Here is a 25,230-nt window from a genome sequence, read left to right as displayed (position 1 = left end):
TGCTGTGGCCCAGCTTCAGCCTCTGGTCGGGGAGCTGAGGTCACACGTGCCATGTGGTACAGCCAAAACACAGCTGAAGGTGACAGCCCTTCCCGCCAGTCAGCCCCGCGGGTAGGGGCAGGCGGGCATTCTGGGGGCCCTCCTGTGCTCTCTGGAGTGGGGTTGGGGGCTGTGGGCCAGTGTGGGCAGGAGGTGGGTGGGGAGTGGATCTCTGGAGAACATTGTCCCAGAATAGGTGGGGGTCAGAAGGAGACCAAACCGCTGTCCACACGCATCTCCCAGGGAGGCCTGGAGGGGGGCCACCAGGGCCAGGTGGAATGGAACACCTCCCTCCCCCAAACCTCCACCCAGGCCTGTGTCGGGCCCACCTCAGCCCAGAAACGGGGGCACACTTCTGTGCTTCAGCACCCCCTTTCAGCAGGGCAATGAGCCCAGCCTGTAGGGAGTGTCCTGGGAAGCAGCAAAAGACCAGGGGGGCCCCCCGTCCCCCGTCCCCACCAGGCCCCCAGACCAGAAAATAGGCAGTTGAGTGGGGCCTTGCCCTGGGGGTGGGTGAGGCCATGCACGAGCTCTGTGTCCCCCTGCTGTCTCCCCTGAGCCCCCAAACCCAGCCTCAGGTAATGAAGGACCCCACACCCCGGTAGGGGTGCCCCCAGAACCTTTGCCAGCCATTGCGGGCCCTGGAACCTGGAACCTTTGCACACCATTCCACCACGCAGGTTAGGTCGGGGCCGCTGAGGCACCTCAGCTGTCAGGGTGGCAGCTCCCAGAGTGGCCCAAGTGTGATCACAGGGGTCACGGCTGTTTGGGGCCCCCCAGGCCATGCGTACGAGTGCAACAAGGACACAGGCCGCTCACTGCGCTGTCTCCCTTCACAAGGCTGCTCGACCGCTTCCCTTTCTGGTACCCAGGGTGGTCCCCTCTCAGACCTTGAGTCCTTCAAGACCGGTGTCCACCTGGCTACCTGTCACTCACGAACCACCTGCACACTCCCCCAAGTGCCCGCTGGATGTGGGCCTGCATAGACACTGCACTCACTGGAGAAGGTGATTCAGGCCCTTGCCCAGGACCTGGGGTGGGCCTGCCTGACAGCACGTGGGGTCTGGGGTCTGAGTGGACCAGCAGCTCGTCAGAGAGGCGCACGAGGTAGCGGTGGCCGTGGCCGTGTGTGTGTCGGGCTGGCTCCGACACCCAGCCCAAGAGTCCTGAGCTCATGGCCTCCAGCAGCTGCAGGACGCTGGTGGAAGCTCTCTCCCTCCCCACCTGTCTCACCACCCACAGACCCTCCCACCCCAGCCCAAGCTCGGCCCCCAAGGTCTGGTTCTCAGCTGGTGAAAATGAAGTCAGACCACATTCCCTGCCGCCCCAGGCCACTCTAGTGAGAGACGGAAGGGGCATAGAGTACACATTTAGAGGCTCGGATACAGGATCATTTCGTCCGCCCCAAGCATGGAGACGCCTTGTGGCTTGCCCGGGGCCACACGGCAAGTCAGGAGCAGCTGGGGCTAGGATGGAGTTGACCCTGTGGGCCCTCTGAGATCAGGGGAGGTGGTCCCCGCCGCTCCCCAGGTGCAGTGGCGACAAGGGTGAAGCACCAGCGGGGGCAGGAGAGGGGGGCTGCTGTGTCTCCCCCAGCCTCCCAGCTTGGGCCCAGTACCAGCCTCCGCCCAATCCCTGCTCCCAGCAGAGCTGTTTTGCTGGAGGTGCCAACCGAAGTGTCCCGCCATCACCTCCCCCGCACACCCTCCCTCGTGACCCCACCCCACGCAGATGAGGCCGAGCTCAGTCAAGAGCCTGGAGCCTGGGCTGGGTGCTGAAGACCCTGGTCACTTCCCCAGGGTCAGCGGGGACGGCCCTGCCCATGGTGACTCTGATGTTCTGGGGTAATCAGCCAGTTTTGAGTCTGTTTCCTCAACTAGGATGCAGACTCCTGGTTTGTCAAGGGAAACAAATGTGGGGCTGGCCAGCAGCTGGGAGGGGTAGGACTCAGGCTGCAGGAATGCGCGGGTGGAGACCTGGGGAGGGCGTGGAGGCAGGGGAGCCGCCTCTGCCTTTTCCTCTGTGGGCAGGCGTGGGAGCTCCAGGTTGGCTGACCGTCAGGCACCAGGCATGTGTGGGGAGTCAAGGTCTTGCCTCATCGGGTCTTATTCTCCCATTTCTCAGGTGGCAAAACTGAGGCTCAGTGCCACAGAGATGCCACAATTGCACAGTAAGGCCAGGGAGTGACCCCCAGCTGGTGCTATGAGAGTCTCGACCCAAGTCAGCAGGTTCTGGGTGATTGCTGCCAGGCCAGGACATGACCCCTGGGAGTGAGCTTCAGGCTGGGGGCAGCATGGCGGTGAAGTGGCCAGGGAGGGGGCCTTGGGAGCCCACCTACCCATACACTGGCCATCTTCCAGAAGGGAGGTGGAAGACACCTTCCTGCTGCTGTAGCCCCAGGGGTGGACAACATGCATCTTTGTGCTGGCTGGACACCAGTGTCTGCATCCTGACTTGGGCACTCGTGGACACTTGTGCAGATCCTGACTTGGCCCCGCAGCCTACGTGTTCACCCCTGGAGCTGGAGTCCCTGGCAGCTCCTTTGATCCCTGCCCCGAACCCTCGACACTTGAGTCAAGTCTGTCTGCAACGCACACCTGCAAGTGTTTCTGTTTGTTGATCTGTGTGTGTACAGCTACCCGGTCTCTGACCTCTCTCCATGGGCTGGGTTTTCTATTCTGTGCAGTCAAGCCCGATACCAATTCATACAGAATTCAGGACGGCTGCCAGGTACATTAGGGGAGGAAATGGCAACCCACTCCAGTGTTCTTGCCTGGGAAATCCCATGGACACCAGGGACATGAACTAACTCACAGATAGAAGTGTCTTAAAGAAAAAAAAGTCATGTTCATAGATAACTGAAAAATTCAGGACAAAATATTTAAAAACCAATTCCCAGGACTTCAGTGGGTTAAGACTGGGCGCTTCCACTACAGGCGGGTTGGGTTCAATCCCTGGTTGGGGAACGAAGATTCTGCATGCTGCATGGCACAGCCAAAAAACAATAAATTTATTTTTTAAATAACAATTCCAAGGGCTCTGGGGAGTGAAGGGAAGGAGGCAGATTTTGGATGGGAATCAAGAACGTGTCAGGAAGCGTAGATTTCCCTTTGTGGGTGTAGCTTTGTGGGGTGGACTGCTCAGACAACAGCCCAAATTCCCCATCTTTCTGGTCGAAGGAGCCAGAGAGCAGAGAGTAACTGGAGAACTCTGAAAAGGAGACAGCAGAGGAAGGGACCCCAGATTCTGTGTACGAGCCCCACCCAGCCCCTCAGTGACCCCTGAACCACGGTGTGTGTGAGACAGACAGCTGAAATGGCCAACTGGCCAAAACTCTGCCCACTTTCTGAATGGCAGGGGTCACAGTTCAAGCCTGACCAAGTTCATTCCCTGCCAAAACAGAGGCAGCAACAGTCTTTGTAGAAATATAACAGAGTGCAGTGTCTACACAACAAAAACAGTCACAACAGTCAGGATAAAATCAAAAGCTGCTGCCACAGGGAGAGCCAGGAGACTGTGACCCGTCCTTCAGGGAGAAGAATCTGCTGGGGCCGATAAGACAGTGTTAGGATTATTAGACAATGAGGTCATGGAAAAAATGGGCTCTCATGCATGCAGAGGTAGGAGAAAATGAAAATAGTCCTTAAAGAACCAAGTAGGAAATTTTAGAAATGAAAAATACAAACTCTGGAATTTAAAAATTCACTAGATGGACTTAACAGGGTTAATCGCTTCCACTGTAGGGTTAGGTGGGGCCCCCGCAACTGCACAGTTCCATGAATTTGGAGATGTGAGGAGGTTCCTCTGTGCCTACTTGCAAGAACTGCAGTTTGAGCCCAAAAGACCCAACAGCTGCAGCGCAGGTGGGAACTGACAGTTCAAGTCCTACATTAACTTTGACTGCACAGGAGGTGTGTGAGACTCGTTTTCTTGTTAACATGAAGGCCATGCTTTGTGCGTAAGTTCTATCTTCCCTCCTAATTTTAGGTTGCCTTCGTTAAGAGACACAATCAGGCCCAAAGCAAAAGCTAAATTCCAAAGCCATTCAGTGATAGATGATTCACGTTAAAGGAATCACGCTAATTGTACGCTTTAAATGGGTGGGTTAGATGGTGTGAGAATTCTTTCTCAGGAAAGCTAGTTTTAAAAGACAGGCCAAGGGGCTGAACTGGCTTCCCGGGGGCTCAATGGCAAAGAACCCACCTGCCAATGCAGGAGACAGGGGTCTGATCCCTGGGTGGGGAAGATCCCCTGGAGGTGGAAAGGGCAACCCACTCCAGTATTCTTGCCTGGGAAATCCCATGGACAGAGGAGCCTGGAGGGCTACAGTTGATGCCGTCGCAAAGAGGCAGACACAACTGAGCAACTGAACAACAGTCAACAGACAGTTGACAAAAGAAGACTTGGGAATGGCCAGTGGGCACGTGAAAAGATGCCTGATCACTGGGGAGGTGCAGATCACACACCACCCCCCACCCCCGCCACAAGACACACACCCACCTGCCAGAACCAGGACCCTTAACGGGCCCAACAAGGACAAGTGTGTCGCGGGCGTGGGGCAGTAGGACTCACACCCGCTGGTGGGAGCACAGGGTGGTGCTGGCATTTCTGCCGGGCGTTTTCGTTTGCTTGGCCATGCTGTACAGCTCGTGGGGTTTCCCAGCCAGGGACTGGACCTGGGTGCCCAGCAGTGGAAGCGGAGTCCTGCCCCCTGGACCGCCGGGGAATTCCCTTGACTAAGTTGTCTATTTAAGCCATCTCCCGCCGTAAGCAACGGGACTGAAGATCAGTGTACTGGCCATCACCGGACACGGGAAGGTGAGCTGACGGCCCTGCACGCTGTTCTGGTCCGTGTGTGTGGAGCCGTCGCCCCACCGGGTGGTGGTCCCCCTCACAGCCAGGTGACGGCAGGTGCCCTGAGGGCTGTGCACTAGGGTGCGGTCGCCACCTCCCAAGGGAGATGGCAGGGAGGCAGCGCACTCAGGTCTCTCCTTCTCTCCTCGGAGCGACTTCAGGAATACACTCAACGTGTTCACCCCAACCCCGGGGCGCCACAGTGGGCCAGGACCTTGCACATGGGAGCTGGGTCCTCCTCACCGGGGCGCCGCTCCACACTGGCCGCCCCAGCTGCAGCTGGGACCACCTCTCGGCCCAGAAACCCGGGATCCAGCTGCCGCCGCTGTTTTCCACCCACTTTTTTAAGAAGTTGGATATGCTCCTAACCACAGAATGTAGCCATTCCACACCTAAGTAATCACTCCGGAGAAATATGCCTGGATGTGCACACAAAGCCTTGTACATGATTATTCGTAGCAACTCTGTTTACAATAGCCTCAGTCAGGGGGAAAAACAAATTTCCATCAATAGACCAACAGGGAAATGAAATACGATGTTATTCCTATGATAACATACTAGTCAGAAATAACAAGGAACAAACTACTGATACATGAAGAAAAAGGATGACTTTCCGCATCATTATGCTGAGTATATACCGCGTGGTTCCGTTTCTACAAAAATGTTAAATTGCAAACTAATCTCTCATGACAAAAGCACGGAGGTCATTGCCAGGCAGCTTCACTAAAATTCAGGACTCCTGTTCCTAAGAGTGGCAGCGAGGGGTCTTCTGGGGCTGATGGGAATGTTCTGTCTTGACTGGAATACAGTTTCACGGGTGTGTGTAACCACCAGAGCTGTTTGGACTGCGCCCTTTTATTGGATGCCTTTATTGTGCGTAAGTTACACAATATGATTGATTTAAAGCTCAGTAGCATAATATTTTAAATGGATAACCAACAAGGACCTATTGTACAGCACAGGGAACTCTGCTCGGAGCTATGTGGCAGCCTGGATGGGAGGGGGGTTTGGGGGAGTACATGTGTATGTATGCTGGGTCCCTTCTCTGTTCACCTGAAACTATCGTAACATTGTTAATCCCCTATACCCCAGTACAAAATAGAAAGATTAAAAAAAGGAAAAGAAATAAAAGAGGCAAATCAGGAAAAAAAAAAGATCAAGAGCATAACAGCTGCTGACAAGGATAGGGAGGAACTGTCACGTCGGGCGTTGCAGGTGGGGATATCAAGACAAGCTGCAGCTGCAAAGGACAGTCTGGCAGGTTGTCAGGACTTGAGCCTGGGGCCACCGGGTGACCCTGCCACTGAGATACACCCCAGGCCAGCGGTCCTCAACCTTTGTGGCCCAGGGGCCAGTTTTCTGGAAGAGACTTTTTCCACGGACAGGGGATGCAAAGTCTCTGGAAATCAACCTCAGTAGGTAGACAGGACACCAAACTTTATATGGAAGAACCCAGCCTGATAAAGGACCCCTGACATTAGTCTATAAATTCAATTCAACCCTAGTGAAAATTCTAGGAGGATCTTTTTTTCAGGAACTCAACAAACTCATTCAAAAAAGTAAAGAGAATAAATATCCATGGTGATATAAAAAGAAGAGGCAAGCTCCCAGATATTAAGACAAAGTCAGAGTGATTAAGATAGGAACAAAAGCTCAGATTAGAGACTTCAGGCAAAACACACCAGTGGCGGGGCTTCATGCCCGGAAGGCGGTTCCTCAAAGCAGTGGAAGCGCAGGTCCGGGGGACCGGTGGTTTGGGAAACATGACGCCCTGGATGAAGAGAAGGGAAGCAAGACCCCTAGTTTACACCACATGCAAGCTGGATACTAAACACGGTGTGTGGTAGAGAGAGCTATATAGACAGAAAAAAGGCAGTGATTGAAGGAGATGCCCAGACCCCACAGCAGGACCTTCACTGCACGGCGTGGGCAACCCGACTTCATCAGAGTCAAGGACCCCTCTCTACTCAGGAGATGAGCCAGCAGCTAACGGCAGCTGTCAGATGGAGAGAAGACAAGTCCAACACCCAAAGCGCCTCGGCTCAGGAAGGAGACCACGCGGAGGACTGCACACCAAGAAAAGCTGGAAACCAGCAGAAACAGGGGCCAGGACACAAGCACGAATTCTCATAGGGAGGCCGAGCGCCTGATGGCTTGCGAAGCCAGAGCCGACCTTCGCGGGAACCATAGAAAGTCAAATTCAAACAGGAGGTTCACAGAATTAGAAAGGTGAACAATAAATAACAAGCACTGAGACAGAACCAGCGATAGGTATTTTTTTTCTGTAATAAGCAAAAGTAAGTGGCGCTCATTGAGGAAATGTAGAGAAGCGTGGAGAGGAGGCGCCACCCTGCTCCTCACGGGGCTTCCCTGGCTCGTGGCCGGCTTTGCGCTCAGCCCCCCTTGGGTGAGGCCCCCACTTGCCCTGCCAGCTGTTGCTCCCAGGCAATCCTTGGCTTTTCCACTTTCTTTGGACAAACAAAGCAACTTTGGGGCTGTTTATTCTGCCCATTGATTTTTTTTTCTTTTATTTTCACACAGCTATATCCATTCTCATCAGGGCACCCCCAGTCACACCTGAGAATCTGGATAAACAGTCACTCCTGGCTTTGCTGTTTCCCCCCAGGACCCATTTAGCTCTGATCCGATAATCCCCACGAGGCCCAGGGCAGCTGGCCAGCTCCCCTGGGAGGATCCACGTCCTCAGAGGGCAGGAGCCGTGCCCCAAGCTCAGGAGGCTGGCTCCTGCTCTGGCTTCTCAAACAGTTTGTCCCCCAGTGTGGGCAAAGTAGGGAAGGGGACTGGAGGCTGCTGCTGGCCTGGAGCCAGGGGCCAACCTGTCAGTGGTCCTCTGTTCCTGGTCACCTCCTCCAGGAAGCCTTCCTCACCTCAATTCAGCCAGCTCCACTGGCTGTGTGCCTGAGTGCACTGGCCTGGCCTTCTTCCCAGGTGCGCTGGTGCCGTGAGTGGCTCTCTTAGGCTGGGGGTACCAGACAGCCACTTGTCCAGCTTATCTCATGCCCAGCTGCCCAGTGCTGCCCAGCCACCTCCTGCTGGACCTCTGCTGCCGCCTGGGCCCAGCCCCCCGGGGCAGTGCCGCCAGGGTGTCCGGCTCTGCCGGGAGCCACCACGGGAGATCCCACCCATGACAAGGTCATGTGGAAGAGAACTGTTAAGCAAGGCTTCAGAACTCAACGGGCTCCCTAGGCTTTCTCGAGCATCTACCCCAAAACGAGAATCTGTCTGTTTTACTACTTCATGACTTTCACCAGCTCCTCTGACATTAACAGGGGGCTAACCCTGATCACCTTTCTCTGGAGAAAATTAACTTAGGGCTATAGCTAATAAGTCTCCTGGACATGAGAAAAATATTTCAAATCAAAGCCCCTCTGTTAGCATTATAGCTTGCTTGGCAGGTATATCCAGACTCTTGCAGCTATGCATATGATTATTTACATCCTCCCAACTGTGAGAGGCATGGAAAGCCTAAAACATAGAGCCTTTCAAAGAGTTAAAAGTTATTAGAGTAGTGTTAATGTAGGATTTCATTCTTGGGCCAATGCTTGTTGCTAAGTTCCCATATCTCTTATCCACTGTGCACCTGGGAGTGCATTAGTTAACATAGTGAGAAAGTAAGAAAAACAAAGGTAGCCTTGAAATTAACCACATCAGACTTTTGAGCTAATTGGTTCTTTCTTGTAACTCACTGCACCTTTGCTTCCTGAGAATGTAACTCTGTTTAATAGTTTTTGAGGCTGACATAGATCAGAAATATAAGAAAAAACATTTCAAGGGAAAATAAGTTTTCTGGTTGAGAAGCCTTTATCAAAAGAGGGTCATAAAATGTTCACAGGCCTCCAAGGCCAGAAGATAATGTACACAATATTGTTTATGGGAAAGGTTTGCAGAAAAAATCCCGGTTTTGATAAAGACAAAACAGATGTAATGTTTGGGCTGACTCTGTATGACTTTGCATCTCTCATTTCCCTCTATGTATAAGACAAGGTATAAAAGTACCTTTAAAAAATAAAGCTATTGGGCCTTGCTTACTGAAGTAGCTTGGTCTTCTCGTGTCAATCATTTCCTCCCTCTCTCTCTCTCCCTCCTTTTTTTTTTTCAGGCTGATCCCTTGGAGCGTGGAGGCTCCCTGCGTTCACTTATTTGCCCGGGGTTTCTAAGACCTGAATGGGAAGATGTTCTGTGTCTTCACTCCCTTGGGAGACCGGGAAAGCACCTGTGGCCTCCGTGAACAGGGCAAACTTCTTGTCTCGAAGTTTTATTGGCTTTCTATGTAAACCAAGGAATATCAGCCTCTGTCTCTCCTCTATTTTCTTACTTACAATATTCTTTCCTTATCTCTCTCTAAATCATCCGCCGACGCCATTTTTCCTTCAGGTTCCCCTGGATCCTGCGGGGGCTGGACCCCGGCACGGCTCTGTGGCCAGGCTTGCCTGTGGCTGTAGATGGTGCCACCTGGTCCAGATCCTGGGGACCTTCCTGCGATGACTTCAGCAGATAGAGGCACAGGCAGGCGTGGGCGGCCTGGTGCTGTTGGAGGGGGGCGGAGAGCGGCAGGAAGCTGGGCGTCCCCACCCACACGCCCTGACCCCAAAGTGAGGGGCTGCCGCAGAGTGTCCAGCCGCTCCAGCGCCAGCACCCACAGCACCTGCCGCAACTTCCTGCCCTGCGAGGGGCCTGGGGGTGACGGCGGGGGAGCAGAGCCACCTTAACTCTCTGACCCCAACTCCACCACAGTCTGGGGTCCTGGGGTGTTCACTGGCGGCAGCCGATGGGCAGGGTTTGGGAGCAGCCCTTAGAGTCAGAGGTCAGGCTCGGACCCCAAAGGGCCTATCCCAGGGTCAGGCGTGGGGGGGCCTTCTCCCCGCAGGTGTCTCAACCCCAGTGTGGGCAGAGAGGGGTCTTGCGCACCTTCACGTGCACACTCATCTGTACCCCAGAGACTGCAAACTCCCAGCTGTGGAGGGAAAGGACCTGGGAAACCACCTGTCTCCAGCTCAGCACCTGCTCGGAAGGAACCTGAGGCTGGGGTTGGCGGGGGAGCAGACAGGGCGAGGAACGGGAGAGGCGAGGGGAAGGCAACTTGAGCAGGCAGGCAGGGGCCCGGTGTCAGGGTGGGGCCAGGTGTCACGGTGGAGTCCAGGTGTCAGGCTGGGATAAGGCCAGGCTGAGGGGCAGTGCCCACCCTGGCCTGGGGCCTGGGCACACCTCAGGTGCCATCGTCACCCAGAAGCTGGATGAGGACCAGGCCTTGGACCAGCTCTTCCTGGAACTCTGAGGGTGGGCCTTGGGACTGGCACCTGGCCTTGGCACGGCTGGTGTCCTGAGCACCCAGGGGTGGTGTGCCGAGCCCCTCCCACTCTGCTCTCAGGCTGGAGCTCGTCCCACACCAATCAGGCAGGGGGGTTGACAGATGGAAGCCAGGAGGGTCAGACTGGAAGGAGGGGTCAGACTGGCAGGAGGGGTACAGGGGTGATGCCCCTGAGGCTCACCTGGTGCTCTGGCCGCCAGCACACCAGAGAGGGACATGCTCATGAACCTTGACCCCGGGCAGTCTGGGTGGGCAGTCCAGCTCCACCCTGACTGTCACGTTCTTGGGGCCAGGCTAGTGGAGCAGCTACAGACCCCCCATGCCCCCGCCCAGAGTCCTGCTGCAAGGGCCAAGGGGAGGGGAGCAAGGGGGGATGAGGAGGGTGCCGGAGGGGCTGGGGCCCAACGACAGGGACCGAGGGGGCCACCGGTCCCACGACACTTGCAGGGGCTGCCTCTCCGGAAATCAAGCCCCCAAGACCTGCGGTTGAGCCTGTGGCTCTGCAGGCCGTGGGCACCTCAGGGAGTGAGGCCTGGGGACCCCTGCCCCACCCAGCAGCCTCGCGGCCCTGCTGCCAGGCACATGCCACCTCGGAGGCTCCGGGTGCCCCCTGATGACCTGTGGGCTGAATACAAAGTGTGGGCCGGCCTTGACACTCTGACAAGGTGCCTGGGGCGACAGCACCAGCAACCAGCTGCAAACCTGCCATCAGGGCAGGCCGAGACAACACTTTAGTGGACGCCCTGGAGAGTCAGACCCCCTCAAACCAGCTGTGACCAGCGCTCGCCCTCGGAGAAACAGACCAGGTGCCCGGGTGCCATCCTCGCAGGCCCGAAGCCCTGAGGCTCCATGATGGAGGTGGGCCCTGTGCCCAGCACCCCACAGCCGGTGGGGGGCTACCCCCTCAGCCTCCCCCGCCCACGCTGCTTGGCCCACCGTCTGAGAGGTGGCCTCCTGGGCTAGGGCGGGGCCAGCCTCCCGTGCATGTGGGGCCGCCCCCCCCCCCCCCTCCGAGGTCTGGAGTGTCACTACTGCACGCCGCAAGGGCCTCTCTGGGACCAACACTTTCTGCTGCTTCCTGCAGCCCCCCGGCCCCGGGCAGCAGCAAGGGGGACCCTGAAGGGCTGCTGGGCTCTCCCGGAGCCCTCTCCTCTCCAGCTCTGGCCCTGGCTACAGAGCGGGTCACACAGGCCCCTCATTAGGCGCTAATTGCCGCAGGCGCCGGGCCCCCCAGGGCTGTTGCTGGGATCACACCTGTTGACAAGCCGGGTCGGCCCCGGCGGGAAGGCGCGCGGCGTTGATGATGCCGCTAATGATGTGTTCTTGGCCCACAGTGATTCTCTTCCACTAATAAAGCCCTGCGCAGCCAGGGCTGCGGGTCTCGCCTCGCAGAGCCCGGAGGGCTCGGGTGGGGACGCCTCAAGCCACGTTTCCTACAAAGGTCGACTCCTCTCTGGGGTTCAAGACTGAGAAGCACAGGGACCCGCACCACGTGGGCTCCCCACACCCAGCGCTGAGTCTGGAGCTGCTCAGAGGGCAGCGGGAGGGTCTGTACGGACTGGCTAGGAGGCTGCGCCCCCATGCCCACCGAGTCAGGGCTGCGGGAGCGCCTGGGACCAACAGAGACCCAGCTGACCTGCCCAGAGCCCCCAAGGGTGAAGACTCTCACCCTGTAAGGAGACCGTAGCGGGGTGCCCGTACTGACAGCACAGTCCCCGGTTTATGAAAAGGAAGAGGAGGGCTTGGAAGGCAAGAGCCCTGTGGCTGGGTACGAGGCTGGCCTGGCCCCGGGACGGTTGCCTGGGGCAGGCCCTGGGACACGAGGCCCTGCAGCCACGTGCACAAGGCCTGCGGCCAAGCAGTCTCCCCATTCCTCTCACCCGGTGGCTCCCGGCCCCAAGCTTAATATGGAGCACCGTTCGGCAGGTGGCCCTGCCAGGCTGGGGCAGCAGCAGTAAGCCCCTGCCCCTGGCCCAAGTCACCCCCCCAGTCCAGCCCCCATGGGGGCATCTGGGGGGGTCCCGTGGACCACAGAGACCTTGACCGCGTGGGCTGCACCCTCGAGGCATATCCCTGCTCCTACACCCCAGCCACGTGGAACGCCACTTCTGTCCAGCTTCTTGGGGGGTATTGACCCACACCACCATAACGTAGAGAACATGTTTCAAAATCACGTTTCGGAACATTTTTAATTTATTTTGGGAAAGACAAACTACCTTTGACTTGTCCCCACCAGGGTCATTGTATTCCCACTGCACACAGACTTGTCTGCCTGGCAGACAGCTGCTGGCCCAGCCCGGGACGGGTGGTCCTCGGCACCAAGGCCCGTGTCCCCTCTGTCGCCTGCCTATCCCCTGCCTGTCTGCTGGCCCCTAGAGGAGAGGGCTATAGCCAGGTGAGCCACACCCCATCATGCGGCCCTCCGCTGAACCCTCCGATTCCCATGAAAACATGGACACGTGGCCTGCAGTGGACTGAATGGTGCTTTCCTGCAGAACCTGTGGACGGGGCCTTATTTGGGAAAAGAGCCTTTGCAGACATAATTAAGTCAAGGCTCTCGAGAGGAGCTCATCCTGGATTAGGGCCCCGAACCCAAGGATCCTTACAGGATCAGAGAAGGGGGGAGACACAGGAGCCATGTGACAGTGGGGACAGAGGCTGGAGGGACGCAGTCCACGCCCGGGAGGCATGGACGCCCAGAGGCTAGAGGGTGGGACAGATCCCCCTGGAGCCGTTAGCGGGGCCCAGGCCTGCCAACACATTGATTTCAGACTTCGGGCCCCCAGACCATGAGAGAAAACTCTTCTGCGGTTTTAAGCCTCCCAGCTGTGGTTTTGTCCCCACAGCCGCACGGTTCTGACTCCTCACAGGGTGAAACTGAGTCCATGGGCAGGAGGGCTCAGTAGATCCACATGCCTTGGTAGAAACCCCGCCTGCTCCTGTCCAACCACCAGACGCTTGATGGTCAGGTATGAACAAAGCAGGTCCTGTGGGCGTGGCCAGAGCAGAGGACGAGCTCTGCACCGGCTCGGGTTCAGGGACAGGGGTGCCCACACACAGCCAGAGCGTCAGAGAAGGTGCTCAGGCCTACCAAACTGGCCTCAAGAGCCTCAGCCCCTCCCTGAGTCCTCATCTGGCCCTCGCGGTCCCCCACGTGTGTAAACACTGCCAAATGATGATGATGAAATAATTTGCAAAACGTGAGAGCACACACACCGGAGGCGAGGTGTATTGTTGGCACAAGAGCCTAGGGGCTCTAGGGACATGGCTGTGAGTTAATAAAATACTCCAAGGGGCTGAAAAGTCCCCGCTCTTGGCTCTACTCAGAGCAGACAGGAGGAAGACCTGCCCTCATCATATGCATGTGTGTGTATGTATGTGTCAGAGAGAGAGAGGTCAGAAACCCCTGTTCAGCTTTTTCAACTAGAAGCTGGCTCTGGCACTCCCCCAGGCCCTCCTACAGGGGTAGAGCAGGGTATGCTTACTTCCTGGGCCTCTGGGGGCCTCTTGGGGTAGCCAGCTTGAGTGGCAGCCTCCAGCCCCATTTTTAAAAATAGCTTTAGTTCAAAAAATAAAATAAAATAAAAAATAAAAATAGCTTTAGTTCAGTTCAGTCACTCAGTCATGTCCGACTCTTTGCGACCCCATGAATCGCAGCACGCCAGGCCTCCCTGTCCATCACCATCTCCCGGAGTTCACTCAGACTCACATCCATCGAGTCTGTGATGCCATCCAGCCATCTCATCAGAGATATAAATACACATACCATGCAATTCACCTATTTGTAGTGTGTGATTCAATGGTTTTTAACATAATACACTATTAATTTTAAAATTGTGTTAAAACATACATAACTGGTCTCCCCTGGTAGCTCAGTGGTAAAGAACCCACTTGCCAATGTGTGAGATGTGGGTTTGATCCCTGGGTTGGAAAGATTCCCTGGAGTAAAAAATGGCAACCCACTCCAATAATCTTGGCTGGAAAATTCCACAGACAGAGGAGCCTGTCTGTGGGCTACAGGTAGGCTACAGTCCGTGGGGTCTCAAAGAGTCAGATACGACTGAGCACGCACACAATAGTGAGACTGTCAAGATTTCAGGTGCCGTACTCCAGACCTTAGTCAGACATTGCCAGGACATGGAGGGGATGCCGGGGCCTGGAAGCCCACAGTACAGCTCCTTGGGAAAACCCCTCTTGATGCTGAGAAGGAACTCCCATCCTGGGAGCCAAGAGGAGCAGCTGCAGGGGCTGGAGAAGGTCACGCCAGCTTGTGGGCCGCAGCCCCCTGGACTCCACACTTAATCCACAGGCAGGTGAAGAGTCAGCAGGTAGCGCCCACGTCAGGACAAGAAAACCAAGAGCGGAGGCCGCGATGGGCTCCCATAACGTGAGATCATGCCCAGGGGATAGTCTGGGGCTGACCCTGCCAGGGTACCTTCAGGACTGGGCCCAAGTCACGAGGATGCACCAGATTTGACCACTGGAGTTTTCTGGAAAGCCCCCACAGGAAGTGGTCATTAAATGTATATGACGGAGACGTCCTTGGTGGTCCAGTGGTTGAGAATCCACCTTCCCACGCAGTGGACATAGCTTCGATCCCTGGTCGGGGACTAACATGCCACATGCCACAGGACAGCTAAGCCCAAGCCGCAGCTACCGCCCCTGCACTCCAGAGCCGGGGCTCTGCTAGAAGGGACGCCCCAAGCGCTGGAATGGAGACCCAGCGCAGCCAAAATGAAAATAATAATAATAATGATAATAAAGACTTAAAAAATGTATATGACCACTCAAGAATTGAGTCCAGCCAGCAGCGTTCTATCCGCGTTCCACAGAGAAAAGGGCTTTTCTCAGGCTGCTGCTGCTGCTGCTAAGTCGCTTCAGTCCTGTCCGACTCTGTGCGACCCCAGAGACGGCAGCCCACCAGGCTCCCCCGTCCCTGGGACTCTCCAGGCAAGAACACTGGAGTGGGTTGCCATTTCCTTCTCCTGGCTGTTCTCCGGAAAAACCGGGGGCGGGCTTGCCAACGCAGGGGACGCGGGTTCGATCCTCGGGAGGGGAAGATCCCCTGGAGGAGGAACTGGCAACCCACTCCAGTGTTCTTGCCTGGGAAACACCATGGACAGAGCAGCCATGGGGTCGCAAAGGCGTCGGACACGACCACGTAATTGAGCACACACCCTCCCAGAGGCGCGGGGCCCTGCACCGGCCGGCCGCCTGGGGGGAGCCGCTCCGCACCCCTGCTCCCCATTCCCTTCTCACTCCAACCGAAGCTGGCCGCCTCTGCGCGCCCGGCGCCCTTCTGGGTTCTTGGGCTGGTCTAAAACCAAGAACAGCGCCTCCGCAGCTTCTCTCCGGGGCTGAGACTGGTGGAGGCGAGCCCGGGGCCCCGAGGTAGTCACGGCCCCTTCCCCGCGGCCCTCGCCGGCGCGCAGGCGGCGCGGGTTGCGGGGTGCCCGGCCCGCCAGCAGGGGGCGCGCGCCCCCAGGAGCCCGGCCGCGGGGCCAGCTGCGCATGCGCACGCGGCGCTTACCGGCAGTGTGGCGGAATTGTCTCGCTGTTTCGTGGCGTTTGGCGACGCCGCGCGCGCCGGGGCCGACGGCAGTGTGGCGCCATGGCGTCGCCCTTCAGCGGGGCCCTGCAGCTGACGGACTTGGACGACTTCATCGCGCCGTCTCAGGTGGGCGGGCCGGGCGGCTGCTTCGCGCGAGGAGTCCTCTCCGCTGCGGTCTCCCCCGCCACCCCGAGAGAGGGGCTCGGAATCGGGGGGCCTGCCGGGTCGCACAGCCCCGCGGTTTCCGTGTCCCTTTCCCGGGCGGCCACGACAACCAGGGTGACCCAGCTCGGGGCCGGGAGGCCCCGCCGAACTTCCCTGGCCGGCTCCTCGCCCCGCCGCGAGGGCAAGGGGGGGAGTTCCGCTGCGGTCAGCGTAGGTGCCGCCCCCGCGGGAGGAGACAGCGTATCCCCGAGGGGACAGGCCAGCCGCACGTGCGGGCGGCCGGCCACCTCCCCTGCTGCCCCGCTTATCGGTTGCCGGCAGCGGCGCGGGCCCAGGGCTCGGCCGAGGCGTGCCGGGGTGGGGGGTGGGGCGCGAGAGGCCGGACGGACCTCCTGCCGAGGCTTTCCGAGGCTGCTCGCTGGGAACGCGACGGCCAGCGAGCTTCCCCTCGGGCGGAGAGGAACGGGGGAGAAAGGAGTCTTTTTCCAGGAACTGGGCGGGGCAGAGCTTTTCTGCCGACCCTCGGCCTCCAATGAAACACTGGCCCTCCGTGCGGTGCCCCACCCGCCGTGTACTGGCGGTGTCCGCGGACAGGTTAGGTTGGCCACATCGCCTGCACCTGCATCGGGTCAGCGACCTCGATGCGGGCAGTGTGTGAACGCGCGCGAGTAGGATAAGCAGCCACAGCGCCGAGACCGCTTCTGCGGTGGGAAGGCCGGAATCAGGGCAGAGTTTTCGTCCCAGGCGGTGTTGGGGCCCCTCCGCGGCTGTGCGCTCAGCGCCCTTCTGGACTTTTACGGGTAGGACTGCATCAAGCCCATGAAGGTGGATAGGAGGCCGGGAAGCGGCGTGGCCAAGATCCACATCGAAGATGATGGGAGTTACTTCCAAGTCAGTCAGGTAAGTTCCACCCAGCTGACCTGTCCAGTGACAGGTGCAGTGACCACAGCACCTTCCAGGTGTGCACTGCAGAGGGCTCTTTGCAGAGGTGGCAGTTCTGGCATCCTTCTCTCTCGAATTCTAATTGTGTAACATTTTCTAGTCCAGACCACTTATTCTTAGTGAAAGCTACTTCCTGTGTAATTGAGCAATGTGAAGACCCTGGTCCCACGGCGTTAAAGTTGACACCCCAACTGTCTGCCATTTATATCCTTGAGAACACCCATGCTGTCCCGAGGACTGCAGGCACCAATGGGTGCACCGGCCCAGGGGTCCCTCCCAGCAGGCGAGGAGCCACAGGATGGCTTGCGGCGGGGCCAGACAGCGGGAGCCAGCGATTCTGGGGAAGGAGTCGCTGTTTACCCAGCCCTGGAGGGCGACCTGGCAGCCCAGCGGGGGTCCCGCCTGAGCCCAGCAAGCACGGGAGGCGGGGTCCTTAATGGGGTCAGGGGCCCTGCTCCAGGGCAGCAGGGGTTGACCTGGAGGGAAGGCCGAAGCACATCAGCCCCTGCTGGCCTCGAGGCTGGCTGGGCCGGGAAAGCACCCTGAGCTCAGACTGCTGCTGCAGTGCAACGCGGGCCTCGCGGGTGGGCTGGGAGGGGGTCCTGGCTAGTCAGCCCCCGGTCACACTTTGGGCCCCTGAAGCTTTCCCAGCCCTGGCTCAGACCACTCCTGTGTGTGCAGAGGAAGTGAGGGCTCTGCTGGGCCTGTTTGCGGCTCAGAGCTGCCCAGCCACCGGCCTGGAGACCAGTGTGAACTCCCAGTCCTCGACTGTCTGGCGTCGTAACCGCCCCTTGCATGCCTCGCCCACTCTTCTCTGTGCAGGTGTTGGGGGACACAGGCTCCCACCATATCCTCCTCCCTGTCCCTCTGTCCTTTCTTCCTTCATCTTCCCCCTTGCCTTTCTCTTCCTTCTCCTTTCAGAGCCTGGCCTTGAGCATTTTCCTGTCCCCACAGCACTTTCCTGTCCCCGTAGGCACAGTCGGGACCAGTGACGAGTCGGCTGCATCTTTGCCCATTTAATGTCCATGTCTCCCTGGCGGGCAACAAGGCTCTTTAATACAATACGCCAGCCACGTTTGTACCCGAGTTAGGATTTGGTGCCTCTAGGAAAGTTTAGAACATATATATGTATTTCTGTCCTAAATATTTAATTTCTAAAAACTTACGGCACATACAGCCAGCCAACTGCCACGCTGCTTGTCAGCGCTGTGAGCCAGAGAATGAAGCTCTCCCATGGGTCCCGTCATCCTGAGCGCTGTGTCCTCATGTGGAAGGGCACTTGGGGTACTGGGTTCTCATGCTTCTAGGATGGAGGGATGAAGAAGCTGGAGAAGGCCAAGATCTCACTGGACGATTGCCTGGCGTGCAGTGGCTGCGTCACCTCAGCAGAGACTGTGCTTATTACTCAGCAGAGCCACGAGGAGCTGCGGAAGGTTCTAGGTGCCAATAAGGTGAGCGGTGGGCCGTCTTCAGATGCTGCTCTCACCCAGCGTCCCTCACTAGTGTCGTCGGGGCAGCTCATCTCCTGGTGCTACTTCTCCTGGGGACTCCTGGCGTTGAAGTGTTAACCCTAAACTTCGAGTTCTGTGTGTTTGCAAAATTGACACGCCCTGATGTGGTCAGGCTGTAAACCACACAGAGTGAGCCGTGGGTCCCATGCTTTGCAGACAGCAGCACCTGATCAGCAGAAGCTAGTTGTCATCTCGGTCTCGCCGCAGTCCAGAGCGTCGCTGGCTGTGAGGTTTCAGCTGAATCCTACGGATACCGCCAGGAAATTAACAGCATTCTTTAAAAAAATAGGTAGGTGCTGAACCTTGGCAAGCTCCTGCGTGGACATGGGGCTAAGGTGACACCTGGCTGTCACTGGACTTAGTGTATCAGAAGCTCTGTTGGAGGTTGACTCAGCTTGACGTTCTGTTGTGATGATTGGGCCTTTTAATAAAAGAGCAGGGCCTTTTAATAAAAAAAAAACCCTCAATTTTGATGCTGCACATCCCCAAGCTTGGAGTTCACCTACTCTTTACTTTGTTTTTAAATTATCACCACCAAGGCACAGTTCTCAGGCCTGAGTTTGGCTCCTGGTCGGCCCCTGCATGCCAGGGACAGGGCTGGGACGGCGTAGGGGGCTCAGTGCAGGTGGCCGTGCCGGCGTGTGTGGGGTGGTGCCTGCAGGCCCGAGCTCAGAGGCAGGGCGCCGGGCATCCACCATGGGTGCGTCTGGTGATGCCTGCCCACCCTGGGCACAGCCGTCCTTCCGGGGATGAGGTGGGTGCTCCCTCACAGGTGCACACTACGTGTTTGACACCGCCTTCTCGAGGAACTTCAGCCTCCTCGAGAGCCAGCGGGAGTTCGTGCAGCGGTTCCGAGGACAGGCCGACCCCAAGCAGGCCCTGCCCGTGCTGACTTCTGCCTGCCCAGGTGTGTGCCCGCGGCCGGTAGCTGGACGTGGTGAGGAGGGTGGGGGCTCTTCGGCAGGAGCCGCTTCAGTTCCTGAGGGGTGATCATGGGGTTGCTAGAGACATGTGTCAGCAAGAGCAGAGCAGGGTGCTCCTTAGTGGGACCCTAACCCCTTGCATGAGTCGGGCCACCCCCAGAAGTCACCTCACCGCCCCTCACGCCCCGTGTTGGCCTCAGGCTGGATCTGCTACGCCGAGAAGACCCACGGGAGCACCGTCCTCCCCCACATCAGCACTGCGCGGTCCCCGCAGCAGGTCATGGGCTCCCTGGTCAAGGATTTCTTCGCCCAGCAGCAGGTAATGGGGACCCAGAGTGAGCCCCCCTGCGGCGCCCCCCGCACTGCCCCCCATCAGCCCCGCACCACCGCCTCACTGCCACTCCCTGCGCACAGCATCTGACCCCCGACAAGGTCTACCACGTGACAGTAATGCCCTGCTATGACAAAAAGCTGGAAGCCTCCAGACCCGACTTCTTCAGCCAGGAGCACCAGACACGCGACGTGGACTGTGTCATCACCACAGGTGCAAGGCCGGGCCAGCCGGCACCGTGACCAGGAGCCCTGCGTCTGTAATGGCCTCTGTTGCTCTTGAGACTCAGCTGAAGTGCGTCTGTGCTGTGGTCTCCTGCAGGTGAAGTCTTCAAGCTGCTGGAAGAAGAAGGGGTCTCGCTGTCGGAGCTGGAGCCGGCTCCTCTGGACAGTCTGTACGTTATCACCGGCCATGTCGGAGGGGCTGTAAGCTCACCCAGCACCAGGTGCTCTCCACCGGGGTGTCCCAAGGGTCCAGATGGGCGGCAGGAGGGGCCGTGGCCCTTGACGCAGGCGCTGGCTGGCCTCCTCCCTTTTCTCTGGCCTGGCCTCCCTCGGCCCCTTGTGTGTCTCGGTATCCAAGATGCTTCAGCTCCCGACAACTGGCCGATGGTCATCAGAGCTGACCCTGACTTCACACAGGTCTGAGCTCCCCGGGACAGGTGGTATGACAGAGGGGACAGTCCTTTGCCACACAAGCCTCTTCCCGACACACCTTCAAAGCCTTGGGCTCTATGACTCATCTTCGGCTTAGAAAGCAAACGCTCTCAAACCTGAGACAGAGGTTGCTCAGAGGCCTCGGTGGGCAGCGGCCCCAACACCACCTGAGGCCTGGCCTCTTCCCCAGGTGCAGCAGTGCCTCTGCCCAGGAGCCCACCAGCCATCGGGGCGGGGGCTCAGGGGGCTACCTGGAGCACGTGTTCCGGCATGCAGCCCAGGAGCTCTTCGGGATCCATGTCACTGAGGTCACCTACAGACCCCTGAGGTCAGTGGGGAGGGCCGTAGCTGAGCCCTGAGCTCTAGCTCAGGTGACGGGACCAGCACTCCCAAGCCCTGGGTCTCCTCATGGTAGAGCTCAGCGTCCCCTACGCATAGCACCAGGGTGCACGGGGGCGGTACGGAACTCCTGGCACACACTGTGTCCTGATGTGAGCCCCCACTCCAGGGAGGGTGGGCTGGGGCTCATCTGACCGTGGGAAGGAGGGGTTCCCATTCTACAGACCAGGAACCTGAGGCTGGGGCTACCTGCCCCACTGATGGGAAGGAGCTTCTTCCCCTCCCCTTCACCGCCCTCACCGGGACTGAGCCTGGTATGCTGTGTAGACAGCCAGGTCTGTGCCCTCAGGAACAAGGACCTCCAGGAGGTGATTCTAGAGAGGGAGGGCCAAGTCCTGCTGCACTTTGCCGCAGCCTACGGCTTCCGCAACATCCAGAACCTGGTGCAGAAGCTCAAGCGCGGACGCTGCCCGTACCACTACGTGGAGGTCATGGCCTGCCCGGCAGGTAGCTATGGGCAGGGGGCCCCCGGGACCCTGCGTGCCGGCTGGCACCCTCCATGACCACACCTGCCCTCCTCTGCCACAGGGTGCCTCAACGGGGGGGGACAGCTCAAGGCCCCTGACACGCCCGGCAAGGAGCTCCTGCAGCAGGTGGAGAGGCTCTATGGCTTAGTCAGGACAGAAGCACCGGAGGATGCACCCGGGGTCCAGGAGCTGTACGAGCGCTGGCTGCAGGGCGCAGGCTCGGAGCAGGCTGGCCACCTGCTGCACACCAGCTACCACGCGGTGGAGAAGGCTGGCTCTGGACTCAGTATCAGGTGGTAGAGGCCTCACGGGTCCAGCCGGTCCACTGCCACCAGCACGAGGACTCCTGAGAAGGTGGTGGGTCTCCAGCAGGGCAGTTGCCCAAGACTCCGAGGGGCACCCCAAAATGCTGCAGGGACACTGGGACCCTTGGAGCAATGGAACTCGGGATCGCTCTCACCTGGACTCCTCCTTCTGGGCTGCAGGCTCTACCAGCCGCTGGCCCTCTCCATGGTCCTGAGCCGTGAGAGGCCCGGGCTCCCCCTGGGTGTGGGGTCTCAGCTCGTCCCGTGGGAGGGCTCCTCACCCTCCATCTCTAGAATGCCCCCAAACTCCTGTGGGGTGGTGGTGACAGGCTGGACCTGTCCGGCTGGTGAGGTCACAGCAGAGCCTGGGGGACCTGCCACACTGGGCAGCCGAGGACACTGGCTGGACACAGGCAGCCGGCCCGTGACCCCACCTGGGGTGGGGTGCCCCTCCACCGAGACCAGGTGTCTGATGCAGCTGTGATGCCTGGGGCCAGAGAACTTGCCTCCCGGGGGGCTGAGTCCTGTGTCCACAGCTGGACCCCCACTGGCTGGGGCCGGGGCGGGGCAGACTGAGTCAGCCCCTCAGGCATGTGCCTGAGAAGTTCATCTCTAGTAAAAACAGCTTCTTTTCGAGAGTGTCCGTTTGTGTCAAGAAAAAGGCCTTTCAAAGCTTTATTTGAAGTTCAGGAGCCCTGTGCACCCCCACTGTACTGTGCGCAAACACCCCTGTCTCACTGTGGCCCAGAGTGGGGCAGGGTGTCCAGCCCCAGAAGTGCCAGAGCGCCCACCCTCTGGGGCCGGGCAGGACTGAGGATGGCTGGGCCCTCCTGTGGGTCAAGGGAGGAGGGCTGTGTGGCCTGGCCCATGTAGAGCTCACTTCTGCCGGGGTGTGCTCAGGAGCCCCCACTGCAGTGCGAGGAGAGCCCGGGCCTGTGGCTGCAGCGGCTCAGCCGCCCTCTCGAAGCTCGCTCGCTCCCTGCAGAGCACATCCAGGACGTCGGCTGGGGCCACCTTCCCCGTGAACTCGCGCACAGACTCCTCTCTGTGGGGAGAGGGGGCACCGTGGGGCTTAAAGGGACCCACGGGGTGAGCCAGACATGGTGGTAGAGACAGCCCAGGGACCGGCCCCCTACCACCTGGTATCCAAATACTGGGGAGACCCAGAGAACAAGTCAGCCCCGTACCAGCCTGTTGTACAGCGAGGCCCCTAGGAAGGACACAGGTCCCCAAGACGCACTGGCTCAGGCCCTGCCCCATGCTCCCCAGCCCCCCTCACCCACACAGGAGGGCCCAGCACTCTGGCCAGTACTCACGCCACCCTCAGGAAGGGGTTGTAAAGGAGTTCCTCGCCCAGGGTTGCGGGCACTGTGGGCACATCATCCTCATCCCTCTGCTGGAACGAGCACAGGCCCCAGTCACCGCCTTGTCTGGCAGCCCCAGGCAGCTTGGCTCCGTCACCCACAGCCTGGGGGTTTGAGCCTAGGCCCTGAAGGTGGGCACTCGAGGGCCAGACTGCAGGTGGCCCAGAGCCTAGAATGGGTGAACACCCCAGCCAAGCCAGGCCTGGTCACCCAGGCCAGAAGTCACGGCTGACACCCCACCCACACGCACACACTTGGTGCTGTCCTGGCCCCAGCCCGCCCCACCCTCCAACCCTGCCACTGAGAGTGGAGGAGCGGCCACACCTTGGCCCACGACAGCTTGGCCTTCACGTGGTCGTTGTAAGGCTCCACTTTCTGTGCGAACTCGAGGTTGCCCAGTGTGTGCTCGTGGCCACAGAATACCTTCTGGAGAGACGAGGTGCTCGGGCGCACAGCACGCCCACGGGCAGAGACGCTCCCCACCCCCTCGCCGGTCCACTTCCTGCCATGGCTGGCAAGAAGGCAGTCATCGTGAACCCTGGCGTAGGCAGGTGCAGTGCGTGCTGCCTATATGGGAAGCTGGGCCCCCACAGCCATGAGAGGGCAAGGGGCAGGCTGCTCACTGTCTCGGGGGGCAGGGTGCCCAAGGTCTCCACCAAGCTCTGGTACATCTGCTGAGCTGTGCCCTCCAGGCGTGAGCCGCAGCCGGCCACGGACAGTGCATCCCCTGGGGAGTTGGGTGGGTCAGAGAGGGTGGAATGGGGCATGGGGAGGTGGGGCAGGTGGGTACAGGGCAGCCAGTACCTGAGAACACAGCGGGAGGGTCCAGACACTCCTCTTCCCACAGGAAGTAGCTCATGTGGCCCAAGGTGTGGCCGGGCGTCAGGAGGCAGCGCACGTGGATGGCCCCAAACTGTGGCAGAGGAGCAGGTGAGGATGTTGGGCCCAGGCTCTCTCCCCGTCCCTCCCAGGCGCGCGCTCACCCGCAGCTCCTCGCCATGTGCCAGCCTGCGCGTCAGCGCACAGATGCGCTCGTCAGCACCCAACACCACCAGACCAGGCAGCAGCCTCGCCAGTTCCGCGTTGCCGCGAGCGTGGTCCCTGAGGGTGGTTGACAGTGGAATCAGGTGGGGTTGGGGCTGGTTGGAGTGAACCCGCCTGCTCCAGCCCTGCCCCTACGGCACTCACCAGTGGTGATGGGTTGTCAGCACAGTGGTCAGTGATACCCCCTCCCGGCCCACGATCTCCAGCAGCTGAAAGGGATGGGAGTTAGGGACATGCAGATGGCCCAGGTGGCTGCCTGCATTGGGGCACCAGGCCTGGGTGCACAAGGCCCCAGGCGCGGGATGGTGCTAGGGGCAGCAGAGACCCAGCAGACAATTAGTGAGCACCCACTGTGTACAAAATAGGCACCAGATGAAAAAGTTCAGAGATGGCTCTAACCTCAGAGGAGAACCAAATCAAGAAACCCTAAACTCCAAATAACCAGAGACCAGAAAATAGGGGAGGGTCTGCCCCCAGCAGTGTTGTCCAGAGCCTCTACCAGCGGCCTAAGGTGCCTGGGCCCACAGCAGTGCTCCCGCTGCCTCAAACCTGTCCTCACCCTTTTGGGCACGGCCACGTCCACGGCCACAGCTTCCCGCGTGCGCTCCTCGATGACCAGGTACATGTAGTTGTCCTCAAGCACAGGGATGACTTTGACCTTCATGGCCGCAGAGCTCAGCCGCACCGCACCTCTTGAGCCCCTTCCTCAGCGTGGGGCTGCCCTCTCCAGACCCTAGGCAGGGCTATGTGCGGGAGGGGTCAGTTCCACACACACGCGCTGGGGGCCAGAAAGGAGCCTCGGTGGCTGCTGCCGGACTGTCCCGAGGCCCGTCTGGAAGGCCAAGCTCCAGGCTCCAGATGACCTGCAGCTGCGAGGACCAGACCCCTCGCCGAGACGCCTCCTGCCGCAGGCTCCGCCCCCACGCCAGAAGCCCCGCCTATAAAACCACGCCCCCGTCCGGTCCCGCCCCCAGTAGGACCGCTGCCCGAGTAGACCCCGCCTGCTTTCCAGGCCCCGCGCCCCGCTCCCTCCCGGCGCAGCGCGACCCCGGGCCCACCCCTCTCCGGACCCCGCCCCTCTCCGGATCCCGCCCCTCTCCGGTTCCCAATCTCAGCGCAGCTCCGCAGGCCCCCGCCCCAGACCCCCTCCCGACCCGGCCATCCCCTTCCTGAAGGTCCGCTTACCTCCGTGGGCTGGGCCAGCCGGTCGCGCGGACTCCCTGAAGGACAGGCGGACAGAGGCAGGCCTCGGGCGCCAATCCCGGGGCCTGGACGGAGCGCGCCAGTCACGCCGCCGCCAACGGTCCGGGCCCAAGGGGCCCGCCCGCGGGGCCGGCCCGGAGCCTGCGC

General features: G+C 59.4%; 2 protein-coding genes across 17 annotated transcripts; one reads left to right on the top strand and one right to left on the bottom strand.

Annotated features, from left to right (window-relative positions):
- Positions 1-15,770: 15,770 nt before the first annotated feature.
- Positions 15,771-22,110, top strand: CIAO3 (cytosolic iron-sulfur assembly component 3). The gene is made up of 11 exons (XM_040229869.1): positions 15,771-15,899; positions 16,743-16,838; positions 18,188-18,331; positions 18,548-18,680; positions 19,164-19,298; positions 19,515-19,633; positions 19,729-19,858; positions 19,967-20,039; positions 20,492-20,629; positions 20,990-21,147; positions 21,229-22,110. The coding sequence occupies exons 1-11, from the start codon at positions 15,834-15,836 to the stop codon at positions 21,465-21,467; spliced, it is 1,431 nt and encodes a 476-aa protein (XP_040085803.1). The 5' UTR covers positions 15,771-15,833; the 3' UTR covers positions 21,468-22,110.
- HAGHL (hydroxyacylglutathione hydrolase like) lies at positions 17,882-25,229 on the bottom strand. Of its 16 annotated transcripts, XR_005719245.1 has the most exons (10): positions 25,066-25,229; positions 24,440-24,623; positions 24,025-24,089; positions 23,820-23,937; positions 23,641-23,749; positions 23,460-23,563; positions 23,161-23,262; positions 22,789-22,868; positions 20,081-22,517; positions 17,882-19,983 (listed from the first exon to the last, which is right to left on the bottom strand). XR_005719245.1 is itself a non-coding variant. In XM_040229877.1 (9 exons), the coding sequence occupies exons 2-9, from the start codon at positions 24,542-24,544 to the stop codon at positions 22,349-22,351; spliced, it is 852 nt and encodes a 283-aa protein (XP_040085811.1). In that variant the 5' UTR covers positions 24,545-24,749; positions 25,066-25,229; the 3' UTR covers positions 22,124-22,348. The 16 variants fall into 16 exon arrangements, 13 of the variants coding, with proteins under 13 accessions (XP_040085811.1, XP_040085813.1, XP_040085810.1 ...); XM_040229877.1 differs by lacking the exon at positions 17,882-19,983 and having other exon boundaries at positions 22,124-22,517; positions 24,440-24,749; XM_040229879.1 differs by lacking the exon at positions 17,882-19,983 and having other exon boundaries at positions 22,124-22,517; positions 23,161-23,259; positions 24,440-24,749.
- Between the last annotated feature and the right edge of the window lies 1 nt (position 25,230).

This window comes from Oryx dammah, unplaced genomic scaffold (genome assembly GCF_014754425.2).
Source record: "Oryx dammah isolate SB20612 unplaced genomic scaffold, SCBI_Odam_1.1 HiC_scaffold_2, whole genome shotgun sequence".
Classification (NCBI taxonomy): domain Eukaryota; kingdom Metazoa; phylum Chordata; class Mammalia; order Artiodactyla; family Bovidae; genus Oryx; species Oryx dammah.
The sequence above is the reverse complement of the archived record's forward strand: the minus strand, read 5'-3'. Positions and strand labels throughout refer to the sequence as shown.